The sequence below is a fragment of the Pituophis catenifer genome, unplaced genomic scaffold (assembly GCF_029215685.1).
Source record: "Pituophis catenifer annectens isolate HBS135680 unplaced genomic scaffold, rPitCat1.0.hap2 SCAF_2, whole genome shotgun sequence".
Lineage (NCBI taxonomy): Eukaryota > Metazoa > Chordata > Lepidosauria > Squamata > Colubridae > Pituophis > Pituophis catenifer.
This window is the reverse complement of record NW_027256882.1, coordinates 250,197,901-250,221,596: the sequence shown is the minus strand read 5'-3', so window position 1 is coordinate 250,221,596 and position 23,696 is coordinate 250,197,901. Positions and strand designations below refer to the sequence as shown.

The following is a 23,696-nucleotide window of genomic DNA, read 5'->3' as shown; positions in this document are numbered from 1 at the left end:
TTGGGGAAAAAAAGACAGCTCAGCTCTCCCATGGGAAAGGTAGGAAAGTCCCAAATTGGCAATCAAAAAAGAAACAGAAATAGAAATAACTGCAGGTTATATTCTCGTTTCTCAAAAAGACCACATCTCTGTTACTTAGTGACAAAAGGTAATGATACCTGCAGCAATCAGGGTCAACATTTCCATTTTTCTCCTGAGTTCCAGAGAGCATCCTTCATCTTGCAGTACAAAAAGGAAACCAGGTTCATAGCTGCTGGTTAAAACTTGGATTGTGCCATTTGTTCTACTTCCTGCACTTTTCTTGTTTCAGTGTTAGTCCGCAATACATTTAACTTCAATTTGATATAATTGGACTAGAGATATTGAGCGAAGAAAATGCAGGGAACAACTTTGTTAGTGAACTCTCTACGGAGGCAAAATCTTTTTAATAGATGTCACACAGCTGAAGGGTTTAGAAGACTTTATTAAAGAGCTCCAGGGGACAAAAAAAGCCAAAAGTCATCTTGCTAATTCCAAACTTCTCTCAATTTAAACAGTTAATAATATTAATGTAATATTGATGACACATTTAGAACAATTCTTAATCTGGTATGTTGAAGCAACGTAGGAACCTGCTTAATGCAAATATATCCAGAAAACCCAAATTATAACTTTATGATTTAGCAATGCTACTGGTAATGCTGTGCAAAACACAGCAAGCTTCTTATAAGAATGAGATTTTAGTTCGCATTGGTAATGCAATGTCTAATTCTTTTAATAGGATTTTTACAATTTTGTTTTAAGAATTGCATAGTACATTGGTAAGAATATTATACTGATACTATATTGACAATTTTACTGTGTTTAATGAACTAATGATAAAATACTACTTAATATTTTATACCAGGCATCAGAAATCATTTCAAGTATGCAATTTTATGAGCCCCTTCCCCTCAAAAATTGATATGAGCTTGGGTAACAACGTAGAGATTTTGTAAGATTTGGCTTATGAGATTTTTGGACACTTCTCATTTAAAATTTTAATTACATTAAAAAAACCCTTTGGAGGTCAATGGGTCTAATCAGGCTATTATAGGAACTATATGTACAGTGCTTACTATGAGAACACCCAACTTATTTCCTAATAAAATAAACTTTTATGAGCCTTCTTATCAAGAAACTAGGCAAAGTTTGATAAAATTTGTCAAAAGAACTGTAAGTATAAATATTACAGGGAGTAATTACAGGAGTGTGGGGAATGAAAGAATTGGAAATCTAAAATTACTACTATAATTACATTAAGTTTAATTTTATCTTAAAAGATGCAGTTATGATGCAATGCAAATATATAGCTTGCTGAATTTAAAGATTAGCATTCATTCCAATCCAATGTTTTATCAACTGATGAGCGATGGCCTGATGTGGTGGCACAAAAATATTTTGGTTCTTTTTGCTGAGGATCTCTATTATCTGAAATGCAAAAAAAAAATAAAAAAAAATATCAGAACAAGAAACTCACCTTACACAGTAATTGAAAATCAGTAGTTAAGAACAATACCCAACTGTTGTTGATAGAAGACATTGGGAAAATATCATATCTGTCCATTACTTCTTATATAGGTAGTGTTTACTATTTCTGGAATGATCTACTCCCTGTTTTATTTCTAAAATTGGTGAAGAACCAATTTGGTTCTTCTGAAAGAACCAAAGACTAAAAGCATCGATCCCTTTTTTTGAAACATCAATATAATATTTCACAATATGTTTCAACAAGCTAAATTTCAAAAAAGAAACAATGTACTGTATATCTGCTAATAATTCTTCACTCTGAACAATTAAAAATGAACAAATGGAAAGCATCCATTAAAACCAGAGAATGTCACTGATCACTCTGCCAGGTCATCAAATTTGGTAATGAAGAAAACAACTAAAGAGAAATATGAAGGAAAAACATGGGAGGCAAATCACTTTATGAAATAATTGTTTTAGCGGTATTTTACCTCATCGCCAACAGCCTGAAATATTTTATGGAAATAGAACTCGTCCTAATAAAAATGGTCACCTCATTTATCTGATATCTCCAAGGAGACAATATTGTAAAACTGAATCAGGAAGATCATTACGCTTGGAATGAAAACCATGTATTTCTAATAGTCTTCAATGAAATGTACCTACACAACTTACTGGCAAGATCTATGGGCTCAACAGAGAAACAATTGCTTGTATCAATTCTTTGACCAACATATAATTTTCAATTTCAGTGTAATCACTGTACAATAAGGAGAGTAAGAAGTTTAATTTGTTTGAGTGAAAAAGCACATCCATATTGTATGCCCTAACCAATGCATTCTGAGGACAATCAATAAGAAAAGGAAATTAAATTGAACTTTACCTGTTCTCTACTGAACCAGCGGGCATCTTCTATTTCAATGTTGTCAACTTTAATTTCGGTAGACACTGCAGCTGCTATGCATCCAATCATTAGGGAGGAGGGCATTGGCCATGGCTGACAAGAGACATACTCAACACGGCCCACTTTAACTCCACTTTCCTCTTCTACTTCCCTTCGAACAGCGTTTTCAATTGTCTCACCTAATCAAAGAAAGAATAGAACAGTTAATTGACACGCTTAATGCAAAGATTGTATCTTGTGCTTTAAAGTGCCCCAAAAGATATGAAACTTTCTTGAGCAATCATTTGTGGCTATTCAAACATCAGAGTGTAAACTTTTTTCAACAGAAAAATTCATTCTCAAAAAGCAAAAGAATGTCAAAGCAATATAAGCTAATAATTCCAAGATGTAAACTGGTTGCAAGTCTTTGGTTCCCTCCCTGGCAGTGCTTTTACCAATGAGCGTATTTTTCAAGTCTAATTAAATTATTTCCATACCTCCCCCCCCCGCCCCCCCAGATTTACTGTATATGGATAACTCATATCCAGCAAGATAAAGAAACTGAATCCACACAGCTCATGGGAGCCACTGAAAATGAGAGTAACAGGCCATGTCTGCCATGTCTATGAAGGGGAGGGAATACTTGCCACAACAAATGTCTTGCAGTATCTTAAGGTTTGGAATAAGTTTTAATAATTTAAATTTCTAAAGAACAGACCTGTTTTGGAAAAAGATGTGCAAAAATCGTATTAATGGAAATTTTAATAGATTTTTATGCTAATCTTAATTAAAGACTGCAATGAGCTTTCAATTACTTGTTTGGCTTTATGGATTTCAAACCTCAATTGTAATTATCTGAACATCATTTTTCAAGAGTTGACGCCTGGGATCTTTGCATTTCAAAGCATGTTGACAGCCCCAGTTCAAATAAAGAAAGGACGACTCACAAACTGCTTTGAGAATAACAGCTATAGATCGTAATTATGCAAATATTTTAATATTTCTTTAATTTTTAGCTCAGTGCATCTATTAAGTTCAAACTAATGAAATGCTTTTCGATACACATGGACTTCCATTAATGGCATTTTTAATATATAGCAGAACTGAACAATCTTTTTCATGCTGAGAATCAAACTGCCTTACTAAATGATAGACATATCGTACAGTCAAAAATTGACATAGCTGAAGGAGGGCAGGGAATCATTTAAATCTAAAAAAAAAAATTAAAACATTCAAATAAAAAACACCAACAGTAGTAGAATACTTAAAACGGCAGTTTGCAATTGAATTCTGACAGCATGCTATGAAGTTTAATAGCATTATATGGGGAAGACTCTGGAGGCTGTATACACTTATATATAGGAAAAACAATCTAGTGATCACAGGATTTTTCTAGAGGTTGGTGTTTCCTACACATTTCACTCAGGGGTGGGTTCTACTTACCTTTACTACCAGTTCGGAATGGAATCATGCGCACACGCTCGCTTCACTTGTGCATGCGCAGTTGATGATGACATCTGGGGCGATGGGTGGGGCCTCCCGCTGGTTTCACTACCGGTTCTTGCAAACTGGTCCAAACCGGGGGCAACCCACCATTGACTGTGAACTGGTCCAAACCCACCAACTCACCCCTGTAACTAATAATCCTGGTCCAGTAATTGTCCAAGCAATGCTTATTGCTGGGTACCCTGATGTCCCTCAAGAACAGTGGATGTATTATTCCATGACCATCTATCGATGGACCCAAAAGCACCATATATGCCTTATATGTCTTTTTTAAGCATCTTCAGCCAAATAATAAATATTTTAGGGATGTGCAAAAAGCTCTATGCATGATCTAGTTCTGAATAGTTCACCCTCACCCCCCCTTTATCTGTAATCAGCTACTCTGGTCTGTATTTGGATTGAAACAGGATTGCTTTGTTCCAAAAATGAATTGAAGCACAGTAGTTCAAGGTTGAGGCAGGGGCAAAATAAGAGGAGGGAAAGGGCATGGTAAAAGGGCTTTCCTGGATATCTGAAGCAGGGAAGAGAAAGCACTGAGAAGATAGCAGTAGGATACACTGCATGAAAAGCAGAAACTGAGAGCAACTGGGCAAGGATAGAGAAAATCACTGGCAGACAAGAAAGTGGGATATTCTGCTTTGGGGGCTGTTCTTTATTGGTATCAGAAAGGGAGAAGCACGGAGTCCAGTGTATTAATAGGGAATTACAAGAAGTGAGGGACAACATTAGGGAAGGTGTTGGGAAGACTAAGGATGGGCCGTCCAGGGAGATATGGTTGGGAAAATTACTGTGATATGCCACAGATTAATATGTTGATATGTTTCAGATTAAACCCAGAATGAATAAAATATTCTGGATTTTACTACTACCAAACTGCAGCAAATCTGAAACAGTTCAGCAGAATTTCTATATTTGTTATTTCAAGAGCAAAACAAAGTGACAATAAAAGCCATATAAAGATCTTACTGGCCCATGTTCTGCAACTCTCAACTGGCCAAATGAATAAATAACTAAATGAATAACTAAATTAATAAAGCATGCCCATCAAACTTATTTTGGTCTTTTAAAGCTGCTAGACATAAAAGAGTCATATATTTCCAAATTGCTTTGCTTTCTTACCTATCCTCAAGTCCTATTCAGTGAACAGGAGGCTATTTTGACTCCTCTGATGAATCTATTCCAGGCACAATTAAATATGATTTCTGTTTTTGTGCTTTCTGCATGAAAGAATGTTAATTACTTTCCCTGCAAACCAATTTTATTCATTTTTATTTGAATCTGCACACGACAAAACTTCTGCCACACTGTTCTTGTATTATCCCCAAGGGATCCAAATCTTGCTTCCCAATTAGAACCAGATACTATCAATACGGAGAAATATTTCTTATTTATTCCTCTGCAGGGAATACAAGAGAAAAGAGAAAAACTGCCAAGAAAGCTGCTGTGAAGTTGTTCAGTGGCTGAACTTGAATAATATAATGAAATATGAGCTTAAAAACATTTTCAAAGGATTTCTCAGATAAAGTGCCTAACTTAAAATTTGAGGTGTCACTATGCAAAAGGCGATGACATACTGATGTACAAGTTCCTTAGTCAATCTACCTGAATTGACAAATGGTATTTGACAATTGATGTTGTCTCTAAAAAGCTGCCTTTGCTCTAAGTTGAATTGGGATTCACCACCAGCTAATTAGCAGATGACCACAAATTGACTAAAGTCAAATTCTTTAGGAATCCCTGTTCAAATTACTAGTGATCCCAACCATGTTCATATAATTAATGCCCAAACATTATCTCCCTATTTTCCAATTGTAATTTAGAATAGAATAGAATAGAATAGAATAGAATAGAATAGAATAGAATAGAATAGAATAGAATAGAATAGAATTTTTTATTGGCCAAGTGTGATTGGACACACAAGGAATTTGTCTTGGTGCATATGCTCTCAGTGTACATAAAATAAAAGATATACTGCTTGCATTTCATTTCATCCTGTATTCTTCTAACCTGAATTCTTGAATTTCTACCTTAAAAGGAAGTACTGAAGACTGACCCAGATTCTAGTCCACCCACAACCACAGATGCTCATCAGGGTAACTGGTGGCCTGTCATCTTCCTTAGCCAAGGTACCTCAGAGAATTGTCACTCTGTGAAATGAAGACTATGTATGTTACCTTGAATTCCTGAATGAAGGTAGAGAAGGAATCCCTATGGGTTTTAATTTGCTAGTCATAGCTGCCTTTAGGGGGTGGTTCTTATCTCTGTTTCTTTAAGCCATTGAGCCAGCACTGTCCAAAGACATTTCCACAGCATTGACTAGCATGACATCACGCCATAGTGCAAAGCATACAGTGAAACACCGAACCACTGTTATCTTCCCATCAAAGTGGTAACTATTTAACTACTTGTATATACATTTATTTATTTATTTATTTATTTATTTATTTATTTCCAAAAATTTATATGCCGCCCTTCTCCCTAAGGACTCAGGGCGGCGAACACAGGTACATGCTTTTGAACTGCTAAGTTGGCAGGGGCTGAGGCAAATGAGGGGAGCTCATTCGATCATGTGGTGGCAGGATTCGAACTGCTGAAGTATAGACTTTTTTCATGGTATTTAAAGCCCCTGAGCCACTGCGCCTGAATGAAAGTATTATATATATATATATATATATATATATATATATATATATATATATATATATATATATTGCAAAGATCCTCAATATATATGTGACTGGAACTTCAGTCATTTTTCAGGAGCAGAAATGGTAACATGCTTTTGTCAAAAAAGGTGCTATTTAGAAATCAGTTCAATACTGTGTCCCTGTCATCCCCCCCACCTGCACAAAAAAAGTTTTAAAACAGTATACATATAAAGAAAACTTACCAGGCTCTACAAATCCAGCAAGGCAAGTGAACATGCCTGGGGGAAATCTTTTTTTTCTTCCCAAAAGGCAATGGTTGCCTTCTGGATGAATAACTTGCATTATTACTACAGGATCTGAAACAGAAATTAAGCAGAGGCATAAATATTTAAATCCCTTTTACAAAAAGCAGCAAGAAGCATAAGCCTATCCGTTCTTATTTAGCATTGCTATTATCTCCTTTCACTGCTTGAAACCCAGTTCTCACAAGAAGCCCTGTAGCTAGGCAAACTTACTGCAGGATTCTTTTTTTTTTTAAATCATTTTTTTTTTTTTAACATTGATGCCTTCTGGAAACCTAGGCCAAAAGCAAGACTCAGGAGGTAAATTGCCTGAGTCTGCTGCATGATTTTGATAAAAACACTGGAATAGTGACCAGAGTTATATACATCAGCAATTTAATCAGCAGGAATTTTTGCTTTCCGGACCTTCCAGTTATTAATGAATGGCTTGGTGATAATGTTTTGATTTCCAAATGCAATGTTTAAAGGACAATAAGACTTGATTAGTATAGTGTAATTTGTAATTTTCCCTTCATTATAATTTTAAACAGACCAGTCTTTGGACATTAATTATTGAAGCAAAAAGGCAACATGTAAATGGTCTGTTAATAATAAAAAGAAGAAAATAATGGAAAAACATGACTATCTGATTGTTTCTATAAACAGAAACAACAGATTTGGTAGAATCCAAGAACGGGCTAGAAACACACAATTGAAATCAGAGCTGCTGCACTTTTATTACTGTAGCCCTTTCAGGAATAATATTTTCTAAAACAGGCAAAATATAACAGCTCTTCATTGTATGATAATTTTTTTTCTCCTTAGTTCTTCCCATTCTGTATTCTCCCCACTTCTTCCTCTCTTCTTCTACCAATCTTTTTCCACAATCTTAATACCTGCATTTGCTACATTGTCCTGTCTCTTTTGTCAGGTTTTGACATTTTCATTCAGAAAGATGTCCTTCAAAAAAATTAAGAGACAGATTTCAACCAGTGATCCCTACATAGACCATTCCTTTTGTCCACTCTTTCTTCTGCTTATCTGTAGGACTTTTAAGTGGGGTAAAAGAAAACAGACAAAAGGTATGGTAAAAAATGTGATGTAAATATGATCGTTACTCTGCCTCAGAACTTGCATTTTTAATGGTTTTTTAAAAGTATAGATACACAACCCAGTTCCTTCATACTTTTATATTCAATATTCTTGTTTCATTTCCCCCCCTCTTTCTGTTGGCTTCTCATCTTATTCTCTCAAAATGACAGATATGACAATCCATTAGGTAAATATGCTTCAAAGACTGATGACCTGTGGCAAATTTATATGCTGCAAAGTATTGAGCAGGAGTTTCAAATTTTGCTGACTACATGTTTTGTTAAAGAAATTTTACTGGAATTACCAACTGTTGGCTCAGCGATCTTGCATATCACATCCTGATCACATTTTTTTTTAGTTATCTGAATATATAATAGATATTTACTCCTACTTTCAACTAACTCATAGGAAATATAAGGAATGTGCATCATCCAAGATCCAAAAGAAAAATAAAAAGATAAGAAACACATCTATAATACACTTTGAGAATGAGGTGAAGAAGTTAACAAAAAATAAACAGGAAATTAATAGTAAGCAGTTATGTAAAACTGATCTAAATAAAAACATAAATGCATCTTTTAAAATGACCTGTAAATAAATACATAAGGATGAAAACAAGCAAGGATATACAGTATATGGTGGAATAATTATTTAAATACTTTAAACTTGGTTATATCTGAAGATGAAGGAATGCAAAATCTCTAGAGAGAACATAGTGGTAATGTTTACTCAGAATAGTAAATCAGATGTACTGTATTGTTTTGCCATCAGCATCCATAGAAAGGGTGGGGAGAGGAATAAAAACTGGCAAGGAAGCTGAAATGTAAGCTAATCCTTTATGTATATGCATCACACATACATGTGTATTTCTTTAGCTTGCCTTTTTTTAACCTCTATCGTCTGCCTGCAGATTCTACTGTGTCTTGTACTCTCAAATGAATCCTCCTTCTATAATTATGTGGCTAAACACATTTTTAAAATGTTTGCTTTTAGACATCTGAATACTTGATCTTACATTTAGTTCATCCATAACCCAGGACATGAGGTAACCTTGTAATCCCGACATGTTTGCAAGCATAAAGCAGATTTGCCAGGGGTGAAATGCTACTGGTTCAGGCGAACTGGTAGTAAAAAAATGCTACTGGTTTGGGAATCTGATCATTTCTGATGATCAGCTGTGACGCGTGATTTATATTAGCTAGAATCGTTGGATTTCCTGCTTTCTAGCTAATCTAAATTGTGTGGCACAGCGGATTCCCCCCCTCGCTGTTCTACTTACTTTTATAGACTTGGGAGGCTTCAAAATGTTCCTTTTTTAGTGCTGTGCGGGTGTGCCTCAGGCGTGCATGCACGCAAGAAGGATGTGCTCAGTAGCAGACTCACAGAACCGGTAGCAGACTTCAGAGGATTTCACTGCTGAGTCTTGTTTTTCAACTCCAGAGGAGGAAAACATTAGTATTTTTATGATGGTAGGAGGTTTATTAATATAGGCTACATCAGCCCACAAATTTAGCTTATCCATAAGCACATACGATACTAATAAAAAGGGAGAATCTAATTTTAATGATGTCTATTGCCTTATTTTTGTACTTGCAAATATTTATCAAAAATGTACAAAAACTATATATTTTGTAGCCTGTTTAATTTGGATGAAAGAAAAATAAAGTAATATTATAATTGCAAGGTTTCAGTGGTATGACTTTTTATGGTACGTTAAAGTTAATGTGGTTTTTAGAAATCACTGTGTAAGAAGTGCCATATTTAATGTATGAAAGAAATATAAACTCAAGTTTTGCCCAAAGATACATTTATTAACCTCAGCAAAAGCAGCATTCTTTAGTAGAGAAATGGCTAATATATCAAGATTGAGAAATACAGAATAGAGACAAGAACTGGAGTCAAGAGAGCAATTGACTGTAGATGGAAATTGTTTTCAGTGTTTTTTATCTACACAGTTAAAAGAAAGGTTTAATATGGATAAAAAGACAATTGGAAAAATATAAATAATTTGAAGTTTGGCTATCCACAAATGATGAACATATAATAGCAAAAATGTATCAATTGATTTGAAACAGAAGAACAAGTTAAAGATCTCATGATAAAATGGTATTAATTTTGGTCCACAGAGGTAGACACTTGGTAGAGAATGTGGGTAACCGATATTAAATTTACAATGTGTCATAATTTAAGAAAAAATATATAAAATGATTTATCATTGGTATATGACACCAGTTAAATTATCAAAAATGTATAAACACAATGTTGGTTATATGAAAAACACAAGAAAACGTTTCACGCATGGTGGACTTGTGAGAAAGCTAAGAAATTTTGAATACACATTAATACACTGATGCAAAGGGCTTATCTATTAATAAGTATAATAATAAAATTAATGATTAATATTGTAAATCAACCATAACTCTTTGTTGGCACTTCCAACAAAGCTTAACAAAAACAGAAATAGCCACATTCCACTTCAGCAATAGGTACGCAAATTATCAGCCTTTAATGAAGTTCTGGAATTGTATTTTACAATGTAATGATTCTCCGAAGTATCTGGGAGTAACATTGGACAGATCACTAACACCTGGTAAAACCTGGAAAAAAAATCTATAAAAATTGAAAAGCCACAACAATTTACTAAACAGACTGGCTGGAATATGCTGGGGTGCTGATGCTAACACCCTATGAACAACAACAATGGCTTTGGTTTATTCCTCAGCTGAATATTGTGCCAACATGTGACTTAACAGCACCCAAACCAAATGATTGATGTCCAATTTCACAGATAATATGTATCATTTCTGCAATTGCATCCCACTCCTTAGCAAAACCTTCCCACCTCACATTAGAAGACAACAAGCAGTCATTTTTCTATGGTCCAAGAGGCTGAACAACAAGGCCCTCCCAATTCACCAGGACAATGAACAGCCCATCACAAGACTGAAATCCCATAGGCCAGCTTGGAAAACAGCTATTCACTTAACATCTATCTGGTTTAAACCCTGTAAATGCCTAGAGAAAGGAATGGTCCAAGGTGACTTCTTGTGACCTGATCATTAATGATCCCTCTACAAAACTACCTGGTTTTGACCTGCCTTGCTTTGTCTGATCGAAACTGAACAGAATTAAGTGTGATACTGGAAAAAGTGCCTCTGACCTGTATCAGTAGGGATGGAAAGGTTCCCCTTGTTGTGATTATGGTGCTGATATGCAAACTATTAAACGTATTATGCAAGTTTGTCCACAATGTATGCTCCCTGGTTCCCCAGAAGATCTGCATGAAGCAATGCCAAAGGCGATTGAATCGGACATCCGGTTATAAGGCCATTGCCATACCCTCATAGACGTTTTACTTATACCGTCATAAATATGAGTCAGTTGCCAAGCATCTGAATTTTAAACATATGACCATGGGGATGCCGTAATAGTTGTAAGTGTGAAAAACAATTATACTTCACTTTTTTCAGTGATGATGCAACTTCGGTCATTAAATGAATTGTTGTAAGTCAAGGGCTACCTGTAATTATGTGAATACACATCAGAATTGTTTCTTCTAGGAATAATGAAAAGGAAATACAGAAAAAAACCAACATATATTATTCTACACATGACAACTGCAGCAAGATTGTCCTTCGCGCAATGTTGGAGAAGCTCAAATATACCCTCTAAAGATTTAATAATTAAAAAGATATTGGGTTGTGCCAAGATGGGCAAAATGACCCTTGAATTGAAAGGATTGATGGACTCGGATTTTTACATAATATGAGAGAAATGGTATAATTGGATCAAAAATAGAAAAAAAGGAAAATAATAGAATGTAGATTTAGTAAAAATATATAGAGAATAGATGAATACTAGTGTGATGATGTGTAAGTGGTCACAATAATGCACAAGAGTTGAATAATGATTGTTTAATTGTAAAAATTCAATAAAACAATTTTTTTAAAAAATGAATTGTAAATCAAGGGTTACCTGTAATTATGTGGACTGTGTATATATGCTTCTGCCATGTTCTCATCATACATTAAATAATAACAATGGAAATGTTTTTAAAACATCAAAAGCCATGCTTTCACATAGTTGTTCTACTTGCTAACCTGCAGCTCTCTTATTTTTAGTTTAATACTTGAGTTCAGAGACAAATCAGAATTCATATTGCTACATATTACTCTGATTTTTCTTACTGCTATTAGCAAAGAAATAGCAACATGCTAGAAATTCTCTTACCAACTCTTGGGAAGCATGTATTATGAATTCCCTGATGGCTGGGGCAATCTTTTTTTAAGCACAATTTCCTGTAGCCTCCATCTTCTAATTTAGTTCCACTGCCACATGTTGGGCAAAATTGATACCGGTTATCCCATGCTAGCACAGATCTAGCCTGAGCGATGATTCCTAAAAATGGTCATATAAAACATTTGGTCAATGCCTAGCTTCTTTTCTGCAGATACGACAACACCAACTTTCCAAACATTACAATCAATGCAAAAATTTGCTTTTAACGGTTGTTCAGAGGATTTTTTTTGTCATTACCTTTACATTGTAATATTTCAGAACGTTGAAATGGTCTAGCCCTTAAATAATAGCAGGCTAAAAGTTATCAATAGAAATGTAACCAGAACAATTCTCTAACATTCAGCTATTAACAAAAACATAATCCTAAACCATAAGAAAAAAATAAAAGGAATTTAACGAAAAAGGAAACGAGACAAGAAAGCCAAACAATTTCTCTAAATAGATTATCAATGCCTAATTTGTAGACTTGCAAATACATTAGAAATTAAGGCAATCTATTACAGTAGAGTGTAATAATCGCATAGAAATGACATGAGATAACATGAGCTAATACTTGTTATAGATCAGGGGTGTCAAACTCACGTAGTTATGGCGGCGTCATGTGACATTATCGGGACTTTTTTCCCCTTCGCTAAACCGGGCGTGGGTGTGGCCAGCAAGTGACGCATCTGGCCCACGAGCCGCAAGTTTGACAGTCCTGCTATAGATAGTTCAGTTAGAACCAACTAAGGATGTGCATCAGAATCCCTTAAATCGTAAGTCAAAGCAGGGATTTTTAGACTGATTTTGCACAAAGTAAAGTGAAATACCTACAAAGTGACCCAACCTGTATTAGGAATGTTACAAAAGACTTTCCTTACTTTTGCCCCACTACATAAGCAGAACCTTACCAGCTTCATTTTCAGATAATTGCAACAGTGCAGGCATTGGTGGATGAAGAAAATAACAACCAGGATGTTCTTGTAAAAAACTATCAGCCGCTGTAGCATCTATACTAAGTGCAAACCAGGTAATTAGGCCATTCTCATCTTCTTTGCCTGTATGTGAATCGTTTGTATTTATTCTTTGAGGTTCCACTCCCATAAAAATTGTAGTGATAGTTTTAGTCTGCTCCAGATAACTCTTTATATCCTTGTAGAAAAATTTACGAAGCTGAACCTTTGGATATTGGAAACTACGTTCACCATTATCTGATATAACTAAAGGATTTAAATTTGAAAAAATGATGTATATGGTTGTTGGTTCCTTCTGTTTCATGCTCAGCCACTTTGAATCTAATCTTTTCTCACTTTTCCTATCCAAAAATGTCTTGCAAAAATAATTCTCCTGTTCTTTGACTTGATAAGTGAAGAAAAATGGCTCCAATCCACCTTCCACATTAGCTAATAAATTAGCTATGTTTTTATAGCCCCAAAATCTAGCAATATCCAATGCAGTCTGGTTTGAAGTATTGGTTCTGAACCTGTCACACCTTTAAAACAAAAAAATTCAAAAGTTACTTCGTGGCAACATTTTCAGACAGAATGTCATATGATATGAAGTAACATAAAAATATCCTAATCTCACTGGTGATATAATATCAACACTGAACACAGTAAAGTACATCATGGCCCAGTTAGGATTTTGAACTACCACAAGTCTTCATTGCAGAACATAAGGAACAAGAAGATATATTTTTGAGCAGTGATAAAACAACAGGTAGAGAAATGATCATTAAAGAAGTCAAAAACACAACTCAGTCCTTAGAAAATAGAAAGCATGACAAAGTAGCTGAAAATAATTCTGAGTCTTTCAAAACTGTTGTTAGCCCTTTGAAGTAAATCAGGTCAACAATTAGACATGATAATAATTCCAGGAATTCTATTTTATTGTTATAGGTATAGTATCAAAACCTTCAAAGTATGCCAGAGTTTCTTTTCACTCCATTTTATACCAAACAGAATCAAGATGCAGTTAGTTTTCGTTTCTTTATCACACTTCCCACTTTCCTAGGACTCAAGTCTATGTAAACCCAGGTTCACAGCACTTAGTCATGATCTTGAACCAGTCACTATCTCAGCTTACTTCACACTATTGCCTATAAGTTAATAAAATGAGATAAATAAAATAACCCAGTGTGCATTGCCTTGAATTCCCAGTGAAAAGGCAAAATATACATGTTTTCTTTTTCATTTTAGCTGCATTTAATGTAATTTTTGCTTTGTTCATTTTAACTTGTGTGAATCTAAATCAGGGGTGGGCAAATATGGCCCCTTTATAACCTGTGGACTTCAACTCCCAGAATTCCTGAGTCAGCTTGGCTGTCTCAGGAATTCTGGGAATTAAAGTCCACAGGTTGTAAAAGGGCCACGGTTGTCCACCCCTGATCTAAATGAATGTATTGCTCTAGCAAATAGCATCACCTCTACAGAGTAGTAATTTTCAAAAAGGCGGTAACTTTAGACAAGTTGAACAATGTTATTTTTGTTTTTTTTCCTTACCCCTTATCAAGAAGAACTCGCACAATGTCAAAGTGACCATTTCTACTCGCATACATTAGGGCCGTCCAACCATTCCTAGCAGTTTCATTGATAAGAGAAGGAGCATGATCCAGAAGTGTTGTAAGCCTGGCTTTGTTTCCATTAGCAGCAAGCTGGTGAAGCTCAGAAATCAGTTGCTTTTTTGGATTTCCTTCACTATTCTCCATAATCTGTTTGATTAAAAAGGTAACATAGGCTGAAAAACTCGATCAAAGTACATTATGTTGATCTGATTTCACATTTATAGGGTAACCAAATTCAAAAGACAACAGACATGGCCTATAAATAATTCAACAAAACAAGAGGCTACAAAGAAAGTAATTCAAAGTGATTCTTCTGGAATAAAGCTTTCTACTTAATGAACAGTAAGCAAAAGTCTAACAAAAGCAGAGTTGAAAAGTACCACTTGCTGTTACCACTTCTCTTCTTGTGCAGGCTGCTAATTTGGACTGCAGCTTTTGATTGATTCTTGGTTGCTACCATACTTCTATCAAAAATAAATCCCTTCTCTTGCCAGTTGTTAGCTCTATGATGTTAGCTATCATAGTGATAATGGCTGCTCTACGTATAACTTACTAATGCAGAAATAACATACTAGGACTTCATATTTCACATGGCTTAATCAGGTGTAATAAAAGCATTATCGCTACGTCTCTGGGACTCGTATTGAAAACTTTTCTTTCTCAGCACATTCAAGCATCAAAAAACATTATTCTGCTCTGCAGGAATAATAGATGCATTATTGAGATTGTTTTTGAAATTCCTTAGATTTTAACACATTTAGTATTGGAATAAATTCAAAGTGATTTTATAGGATCTGCTTGATGTAGGCTAATGCTTCTCAAGCATTAGTAATAGAACTAGTTTTGTTTGGTGGTTAAGGTACTAGACTAGAAACAAGGCGTCTTGAGTTCAAATCCTGTCTTAGGCATGGATGCAAAGCAGGTGGCTTTGAGCCAATCACTCACCCTCAGTCCTAAACAAGCAGTGACAAATCAATTCCAAAATCCTTGCCAAGTCACTAGGATACAAAACTGATTCAAAGGCACCTCCCCCACCCCAACAACCTTGCATTTTGTGTCTGAAAATACACCCCACAAGGACTCAGTCCTCAGACAAATGAGGGCTTTATTTCATAGGCGCCAGGCTTCTAGTGAGTTTTAATTGCCAGGCAGGGAGTCAGATTGGGATTAAAAAACTCAACTTCAAATGTTCTTGGCTACAATAAGGGAGAGAACTGCAGTTGCCTCCAAGCCTACATCCTTAAGATTTCCTCGTGGCTTCCCATCCCAGTTTGATCCTTAGTTTTTCCAGGACAAACGAGGCTCTAGAGCAGTGTTTCTCAACCTTGGTAGCTTGAAGATGGGTGGACTGCAACTCCCAGAATCCCCCAGCCAGCTGGGGGATTCTGGGAGTTGCAGTCCACCCATCTTCAAGCTACCAAGGTTGAGAAACACTGCTCTAGAGTCCATTTCGAATCCAGGAACTGGAACTTGTATATCAGTCCGACATTTGCACTTTTCCTGTCTGAAACAATATTGGATTTCTCTCTGTAACTTTAAGAAGCTTTCCCTTCGTTTTTCCATCCACCGCAACACACTGGGAAATGGACGCTTGGTAAAGGCTTTTTTTGCCTGCAGGCTCAGACTTGGGTTCGTTTCAACGGACGATGAAGAGGATCTGCGGAACTAAGGGGAAGGGGAGTGCGGTTAAGTCCAGCAAAGGAGCGGGAACCCCCCTCCCCCCCCCCTGCGTAAGGAACATAAAAGTTCCTCGAAGACTTTCCGTTTACCTCTACTCCGCTGCGGTTACCTGCACGGCGTCCTTCCGGAGACGCATCCAGCGTCAAGCTTTGCATCTTGGGAATTGTAGTTTCTTGCTCAGAGAAAGCAGTTCAGCAGTATTTTAAATAGTCCTCTTTCATACTCGCTCCCGCGCAGACGCTTTTAGTGTGCTTGGCCTCACGTAAACCAAACCAAACCAAACCAAACCAAACCAAACCAAATCAAATCAAATCAAATCAAATCAAATCAAATCAAATCAAATCAAATCAAATCAAATCAAATCAAATCAAATCAAATCAAATCAAATCTAGGTTTCATTTAAAGAGTTGTGCCCGGTCAACAGCAGTTGCTTGGCTATTGTTTTGCAAATTCCTTACTGTTTTAAGGGTATATATATAAATTTAGGCACCTTTCTCTAACAGCCTCTGGTATCCTGGTAGGTTGTATTTCCAGGGAAGCATTCATTGAATTGGCTGCAAACTGTAACTTGTAATTTGTTTTGGGTGATTTAAGATATGCTGAGGCTGAAATGCTTTCCTAATGAATTCACTGAGATGTATTACTAGGAAGACAAGCAAATTAAACAAAATTGATGTGGCATGTTGTCTTCATAATAGTTTGCGTATTTTCAAAAACAAAAGGCTCAAGCTCATTGAAAACAATGGAAACACACACACACACACACACACACACACACAGACATACAGATGTATGGGTTTTTAAATTTTTTGCTAAATCGTTTGTTGTGTATTGGCTTCCCAGAAGCATCAGGATTCCCACTAGATGAAACTCCCATTAATTCATCAGGGATCTCCCCCCCTCCCCCCAAAAAAGTGAAAATTCAATTTTTCCTATTTGCCATGTGTAGATTGTGACTGGTTTAAATCAATCTTAATTTAAGTTACTTTGTTATAAGTCTACTTTGAATCTGATAATTTTGGACAGCTTGCTCTCTGATCTTATATCTGGAATACAATGAAAAGGATTTTAATGCCACCAAATTAGAAAATTATTTTCATTATTTTTTCCCATTATTTTAAGAGAGGTTTGTTTTTTTCAAGGCTGGGAAAAAGTGCATGCTGACTGCCAATGAAGGCTCCCTGCCCCAGATTAAATATTCTTTTGTCTTAATATTAAAAGAGGCAGGATAGAATATTTCCCCAAAGAAGAAATAAAGAAACATGCTCTTAAAGGCAGAAAGGAACCCCAGTCTTCTTGCTATAGGAAACAGCCTCCAGCAGATGCCTGAAATCTTTAGTGATGGATATTTTGTGCCCATTAAGAAATCCAAGACAGCCTATTCATAAATAAAAGGCCTTCAGTCCAGCTACCAGAAAGTTGATGGGATTAAGAATTTACACTCCTCCAAAGACAGGACATGATATTTAGGACGTAATAGGATTTATCCACCACCATTAGAATAGCAAAAGGCACAAGGCTCACTACATTGCACAACCCCCTGGAGCATCTCAATCAGAAGCCTATAAAGATGCATCCACTGGTTCAGTCATTTGGACACCCACCCCAGAAACATTGCTGCTGTCACTGAAGTTTCTGGCATCCAAATAAACAGAATCCTTCTTTCCAATTAGCCTTCATTTTATTTCCAGCGTCTTTCTCCCGGTTTGGAGCCAGTTCAATCTGATTTTATGTACCAAGTAAGAGAGCAATTTAGTAATTACAAGATGATTCAGTAAAATCAACATATTTTGCAAACATCTTGTGAGGTTGCATAACCAAATCATTTATACTTAGGGTTATCTCAAGAAGCAAAAGAAGACATGGACAAAATGGGAGGAGGTGGATACACTATTTAATATTCTTTACATTCATGACCAAAAAAAAAAAAAAAAAGGATTTGGCCTACATGTTTATGATGTAGGGGGTCAGGAAGCAAATTAGTCTCACTTATTCATTGTAATATCATTTGTAGGTGAACCTTTTCTGTTGTATCTAATTATTATACTATCTTGATACGGTGCCTTTGTTAAATATGTAATATCTAATATAAAATTCTCTAATTTGGCCCAGTTTTATTCTATTAGCAAAAACAGCTTTAAAATCTATGAAAACAAAACGTTTACCTTTCAGGGAAATAGACATTTCCTGCTCGATACATTAATCAATTGTTGACCTGCCCTTTCTAAAAGGAGCCTCAATGTTTTTTAAAACAAAATATTCTTCAAGGTAAAAAATTAATTTTTCATTTAAATGTCTTCCATAAAGTTCTCCAGGACTGATGGCAAGCTGATTGTCCTATAATTGGCAGATTTTTCTGTAACTGCATTCTTATATAGCAGGAATCTTATAGCCCTATTCCAGCTTGACGGGATCAAATCAGAGCTTTCTATAGTCCTCAATTTACAACAGTTAATTGAGTGACAGTTTGAAGATACAGCAGTGCTGAAAAAAGTGACATGACATGTGATCATAATTCAGACACTTGGCAACGGATTCATATTTATGATGGTTGCAGTGTCCCATGATCATTTGATCACTAGAATAGAATAGAATAGAATAGAATAGAATAGAATAGAATAGAATAGAATAGAATAGAATAACAGAGTTGGAAAGGACCTTGGAGGTCTTCTAGTCCAACCCCCTGCTTAGGCGGGGGAAATCCTACACCACTTCAAACAAATGGTTATCCAACGTCTTCTTAAAAATTTCCAGTGTTGGATCATTTACAACTTCTGCAGGCAAGTTGTTCCACTGATTAATTGTTCTAACTGTCAGGAAATTTGTCCTTAGTTCTAAGTTGCTTCCCTCCATTGCTTCTTGTCCTGCCCTCAGGTGCTTTGGAGAATAGCTTGACTCCCTCTTCTTTGTGCAGCCCCTGAGATATTGGAACACTCTGAGAAGCAAAGTCGATGGACAGGCCAGATTCCCTTAATAACCATGTTACAAACTTAACAACTGCAGTGATTCACTTAACAACTGTGGCAAGAAAGGTCAAAAAATGGGACAAGTCACTTAACAATGGTGTCACTTAGTAACATAAATTTTGGGCTCAATTGTGATAGCAAGTCAAGGGCTACCTATACTGCAGTGAATAGTATCACCAATAAAGGACGCCCCCAAACTAGACTTTGTTTAAGGAGTTTGATGGAACCTTGCCAAATTCCATAAACATTGATTTAAAACATTTTTAAAAGCTGAATAATATACAGCAATCTAGGACTGAGGGAACAGGGAGAGCTCTGGAGATTAATTTCCAAAAGGTTTTGGAGTCTTTTTTTTTACAGAGAAGAATTTATTAATTATAATTACGAATATCTCTCTGCTTCTGTTTCTTCTGATGTATTAATCTCTTATATATTTTTGACTCTTAATATCTTAAAGGGAGGTTATTGTAAATTACACTTTCTATATGACAAAAATAAAGCATTTAATTTTTTTCTTACCTGCATCAAACCAACAGGAAATAATACCCATTTGAGTATTTCTTTGATTTGATGCAGATACTATAGTTTAATTGATCAGATTTGTTAGAATATTAAAAGATTTTTTTTCTGCAAAAGTCCCATTTTTTTATTATTTATAACATATTATAGATGTTCTCAAATCTAAAGCTTGAGTAGAATTTAAAGTCTGACTAAAATAATTACTTAAATGTTCTGCCCAAGTAATCCAGCAATATAAATTCCTTTCCTGAAGAACATCCAGTGAATAATGTTGGGTCAGATGGACATCTTTATCATTGGTTAACAAAACTTAAAATTATGGCTTGATGATCACTATGTGATCTGAAGCCTGACTTTAAATAATTTGACCAATTGGTTAATGTTAATCAGTAATCTAACATGCTGGTGTCCCACTCACAAATAAATCTGAATTCACCAGCACAATTATGTACCATTGTACCAGGGATGGGTTCTACTTACCTTTACTACCAGTTCTGTGACTACTGAAAATAGTCAATCTTCAAAATCAATGTGATCTAGTAATCCTGCCTTGTCCAAATAGCACAATGATTCCTACTTTCTGGATTACTTGTCTGTTTATGTTTTGTTGCTTGATTTGTGTTGCTAATTATTTTTCCTAATGGTTTGATTAGCTAATCTTTCAATTTGCAGGGTTGATGTGCAATTGGCTGACATTTAAAAAAAAAACAGATACAACGATAGATTTTATTAAATAAATAGAATTCTTGTGTTTTAACCTAACTATTGCTTTAAAATAGTATTCGACCTTACTAAATGTATTTATAGTGATGGGTGTAATTAAATATTGAATCAGTAGAAATTTAATTTCTGTTCCAACTGAAATGACATTCATTTAGGTTGTGGATAAGTTATGAAGGCCAATTCATAATAGGATTCCAAGGTATATTAAACAATTAGTAGTAACATTCTTATATTTACTGCATTAGTGGTTAACCATAGTTGGATCTTCTGGGACTGAAGAGCATAAAGATTGCTCTGTATCAATGGTTGAATATGACGAACAGTTGATTTTTTTTCTTCGCACCAAGTCTGGTTGTCATTAAATTAGAATATATGCTGTTATTATTTTTATAATCTATGTTTGAAACCCTCTTTGGTTTCTTGTTTAATTCCTATAATATCTTCCTATAATATCTTTCTTTTCCTTTTTGTTGTTATTTGGTGCATTCATAATATTAAACAGCCTATTAAATGTTAGCTTCCTAGCTAGTTTACTTGCTTTGTAGTTTATATTTTTTACTTTTTCCTTCAGCTGTCCTTGTTATGATTTAAACCTTTTAAATAATATCTTTCTATCAGAATTATTTGAGTTTCAATTCTCTTTCCTGGAACTGTTAACTTTGGGCATTGTAAAAAGTTATTCCATTGCCCTGACCCCAGGGGTGGGCTTCAAAAATTTTAGCAAAGGGTTCTCTGCCCGGTTGCCGAGTGGGTGTGCCCATGGTGGGCGTGGCCTAGTCAGCCTTCTGCACCATGGCAGGGGTCGTGTTTTTGCCTCCCTGTGCTCCAGAGGTTTTCTTTGAGCCTCTGGGAGGGCGAAAACAGCCTCCCCAAGCTCTGGAGGCCCTCTGAAAGCCGGAAATGGGCCTGTTTCCAGCCTTCCCGAACTTCTGGTAGGCCAGTTTTTCGCCTTCCCCAAGCCTCTGCACGTGCCCTGTACTTACCTGCATCCAAAGCGAGCTGTGTGGAAACTCTTGGGAGGGGTGGGAGGGGCGGGGCCATCTAGAAGTGGGATTTGGGGGTACTCTGAAGTGCACAGAATCTTAGCTAGAGTTTCTCCCAAACCCCTGTAAACCCCCAGCAGCCCACCCCTGCCTGACCTTTTAACTGTAATACATTTGTCCACTTTAGCCATTGGGGGGGGGGCAAGTGAGAATAAACAGAATGTCCTTGCACTTTTGATTAAAGGAAGTTCTACATCCCTTTTCATGCTTCATTTGTCATCCTGTTGGGCAGGAACCAATGAGAGGCAACTAGTGATTTTCCCTGGACTTAACAGGGAGAGCTGAAGAATTAAGGCAGGATGGTGGCAGTCATGTTTCCTTCTGATGAAGGGATACTTATCTGGGAGTGAAGTGATTCTATCAACTTCTATAAACTGTGGTAATGGCTTTAATCTCTTTTACTAATGTTTGAGAAATGTTGACAGTAAGCTCCTATGACTTAAGAATAATTTTGGGCACAGAAAAAAAGATATGAGCTAATAAATATGTAATAAATAACATATAAATAAATACAGTCAGGTCCAGAAATATTGGGACATCGATACAATTCTAACATATTTGGCTCTATACACCACCACAATTGAGTTGGAATGAAACAAACACAATGTGCTTTAACTGCAGACTGTCAGCTTTAATTTAAGGGTATGTACATCCAACTCAGGTGAACGGTGTAGGACTTACAGCAGTTTGCATATGTGCCTCCCACTTGTTAAGGGACCAAAAGTAATGGGACAGAATAATAATCATAAATCAAACTTTCCCTTCTTAATACTTGGTTGCAAATCCTTTGCAGTCAATCACAGCCTGACGTCTGGAACGCATAGACATCACCAGACGCTGGGTTTCATCCCTGGTGATGCTCTGCCAGGCCTCTACTGCAACTGTCTTCAGTTCCTGCTTGTTCTTGGGGCATTTTCCCTTCAGTTTTGTCTTCAGCAAGTGAAATGCATGCTCAATGGGATTCAGGTCAGGTGATTGACTTGGCCATTGCATAACATTCCACTTCTGTCCATTCAAAAACTCTTTGGTTGCTTTTGCAGTATGCTTTGGGTCATTGTCCATCTGCACTGTGAAGCGCTGTCCAATGAGTTCTGCAGCATTTGGCTGAATGTGAGCAGATAATATTGCCTGAAACACTTCAGAATTCATCCTGCTGCTTTTGTCAGCAGTCACATCATCAATAAATACAAGAGAACCAGTTCCATTGGCAGCCATACATGCCCACGCCATGACACTACCACCATCATGCTTCACTGATGAGGTGGTATGCTTAGGATCATGAGCAGTCCCTTTCCTTCTCCATACTCTTCTCTTCCCATCACTCTGGTACAAGTTGATCTTGGTCTCATCTGTCCATAGGATCTTGTTCCAGAACTGTGAAGGCTTTGTTAGATGTTGTTTGGCAAACTCTAAATTGGCCTTCCTGTTTTTGAGGCTCACCAATGGTTTACATCTTGTGGTGAACCCTCTGTATTCACTCTGGTGAAGTCTTCTCTTGATTGTTGACTTTGACACACATACACCTACCTCCTGGAGAGTGTTCTTGATCTGGCCAACTGTTGTGAAGGGTGTTTTCTTCACCAGGGAAAGAATTCTTCAGTCATCCACCACACTTGTTTTCCATGGTCTCCCAGGTCTTTTGGTGTTGCTGAGCTCACCAGTGCATTCCTTCTTTTTGAGAATGTTTCAAACAGTTGTTTTGGCCACACCTAATGTTCTTGCTATCTCTCTGATGGGTTTGTTTTGTTTCTTCAGCCTAATGATGGCTTGCTTCACTGATAGTGACAGCTCTTTGGATCTCATCTTGAGAGTTGACAGCAACAGATTCCAAATGCAAATAGCACACTTGAAATGAACTCTGGGCCTTTTATCTGCATATTGTAATTGGGGTAATGAGGGAATATCACACACCTGGCCATGGAAGAGCTGAGAAGCCAATTGTCCCATTACTTTTGGTCCCTTAACAAGTGGGAGGCACATATGCAAACTGCTGTAAGTCCTACACCGTTCACCTTAGTTGGATGTA

General features: G+C 36.3%; 1 protein-coding gene across 2 annotated transcripts; it reads right to left on the bottom strand.

The window, feature by feature from the left end:
* Positions 1-809: 809 nt before the first annotated feature.
* On the bottom strand, positions 810-16,540 carry NUDT12 (nudix hydrolase 12). Of its 2 annotated transcripts, XM_070935738.1 has the most exons (8): positions 16,509-16,540; positions 16,317-16,404; positions 14,678-14,886; positions 13,088-13,668; positions 12,129-12,296; positions 6,768-6,881; positions 2,372-2,571; positions 810-1,449 (listed from the first exon to the last, which is right to left on the bottom strand). In XM_070935738.1, exons 3-8 carry the CDS (start codon positions 14,881-14,883, stop codon positions 1,342-1,344), a joined length of 1,377 nt encoding a protein of 458 aa, XP_070791839.1. In that variant the 5' UTR covers positions 14,884-14,886; positions 16,317-16,404; positions 16,509-16,540; the 3' UTR covers positions 810-1,341. The 2 variants fall into 2 exon arrangements, with proteins under 2 accessions (XP_070791839.1, XP_070791840.1); XM_070935739.1 differs by lacking the exon at positions 16,317-16,404 and having other exon boundaries at positions 16,509-16,534.
* Between the last annotated feature and the right edge of the window lie 7,156 nt (positions 16,541-23,696).

Coding starts and splice junctions, on each gene's coding strand:
- NUDT12 (XM_070935738.1), bottom strand. CDS start 14,883: ATGGAGAATAGTGAAGGAAATCCAAAAAAGCAACTGATTTCTGAGCTT. Junction 6,882..12,128: donor TACATGCTTCCCAAGAGTTG/GTAAGAGAATTT, acceptor TTTCTGTTTCAG/ATCCTGTAGTAATAATGCAA. Junction 1,450..2,371: donor GCTGGTTCAGTAGAGAACAG/GTAAAGTTCAAT, acceptor TTTGCATTTCAG/ATAATAGAGATCCTCAGCAA.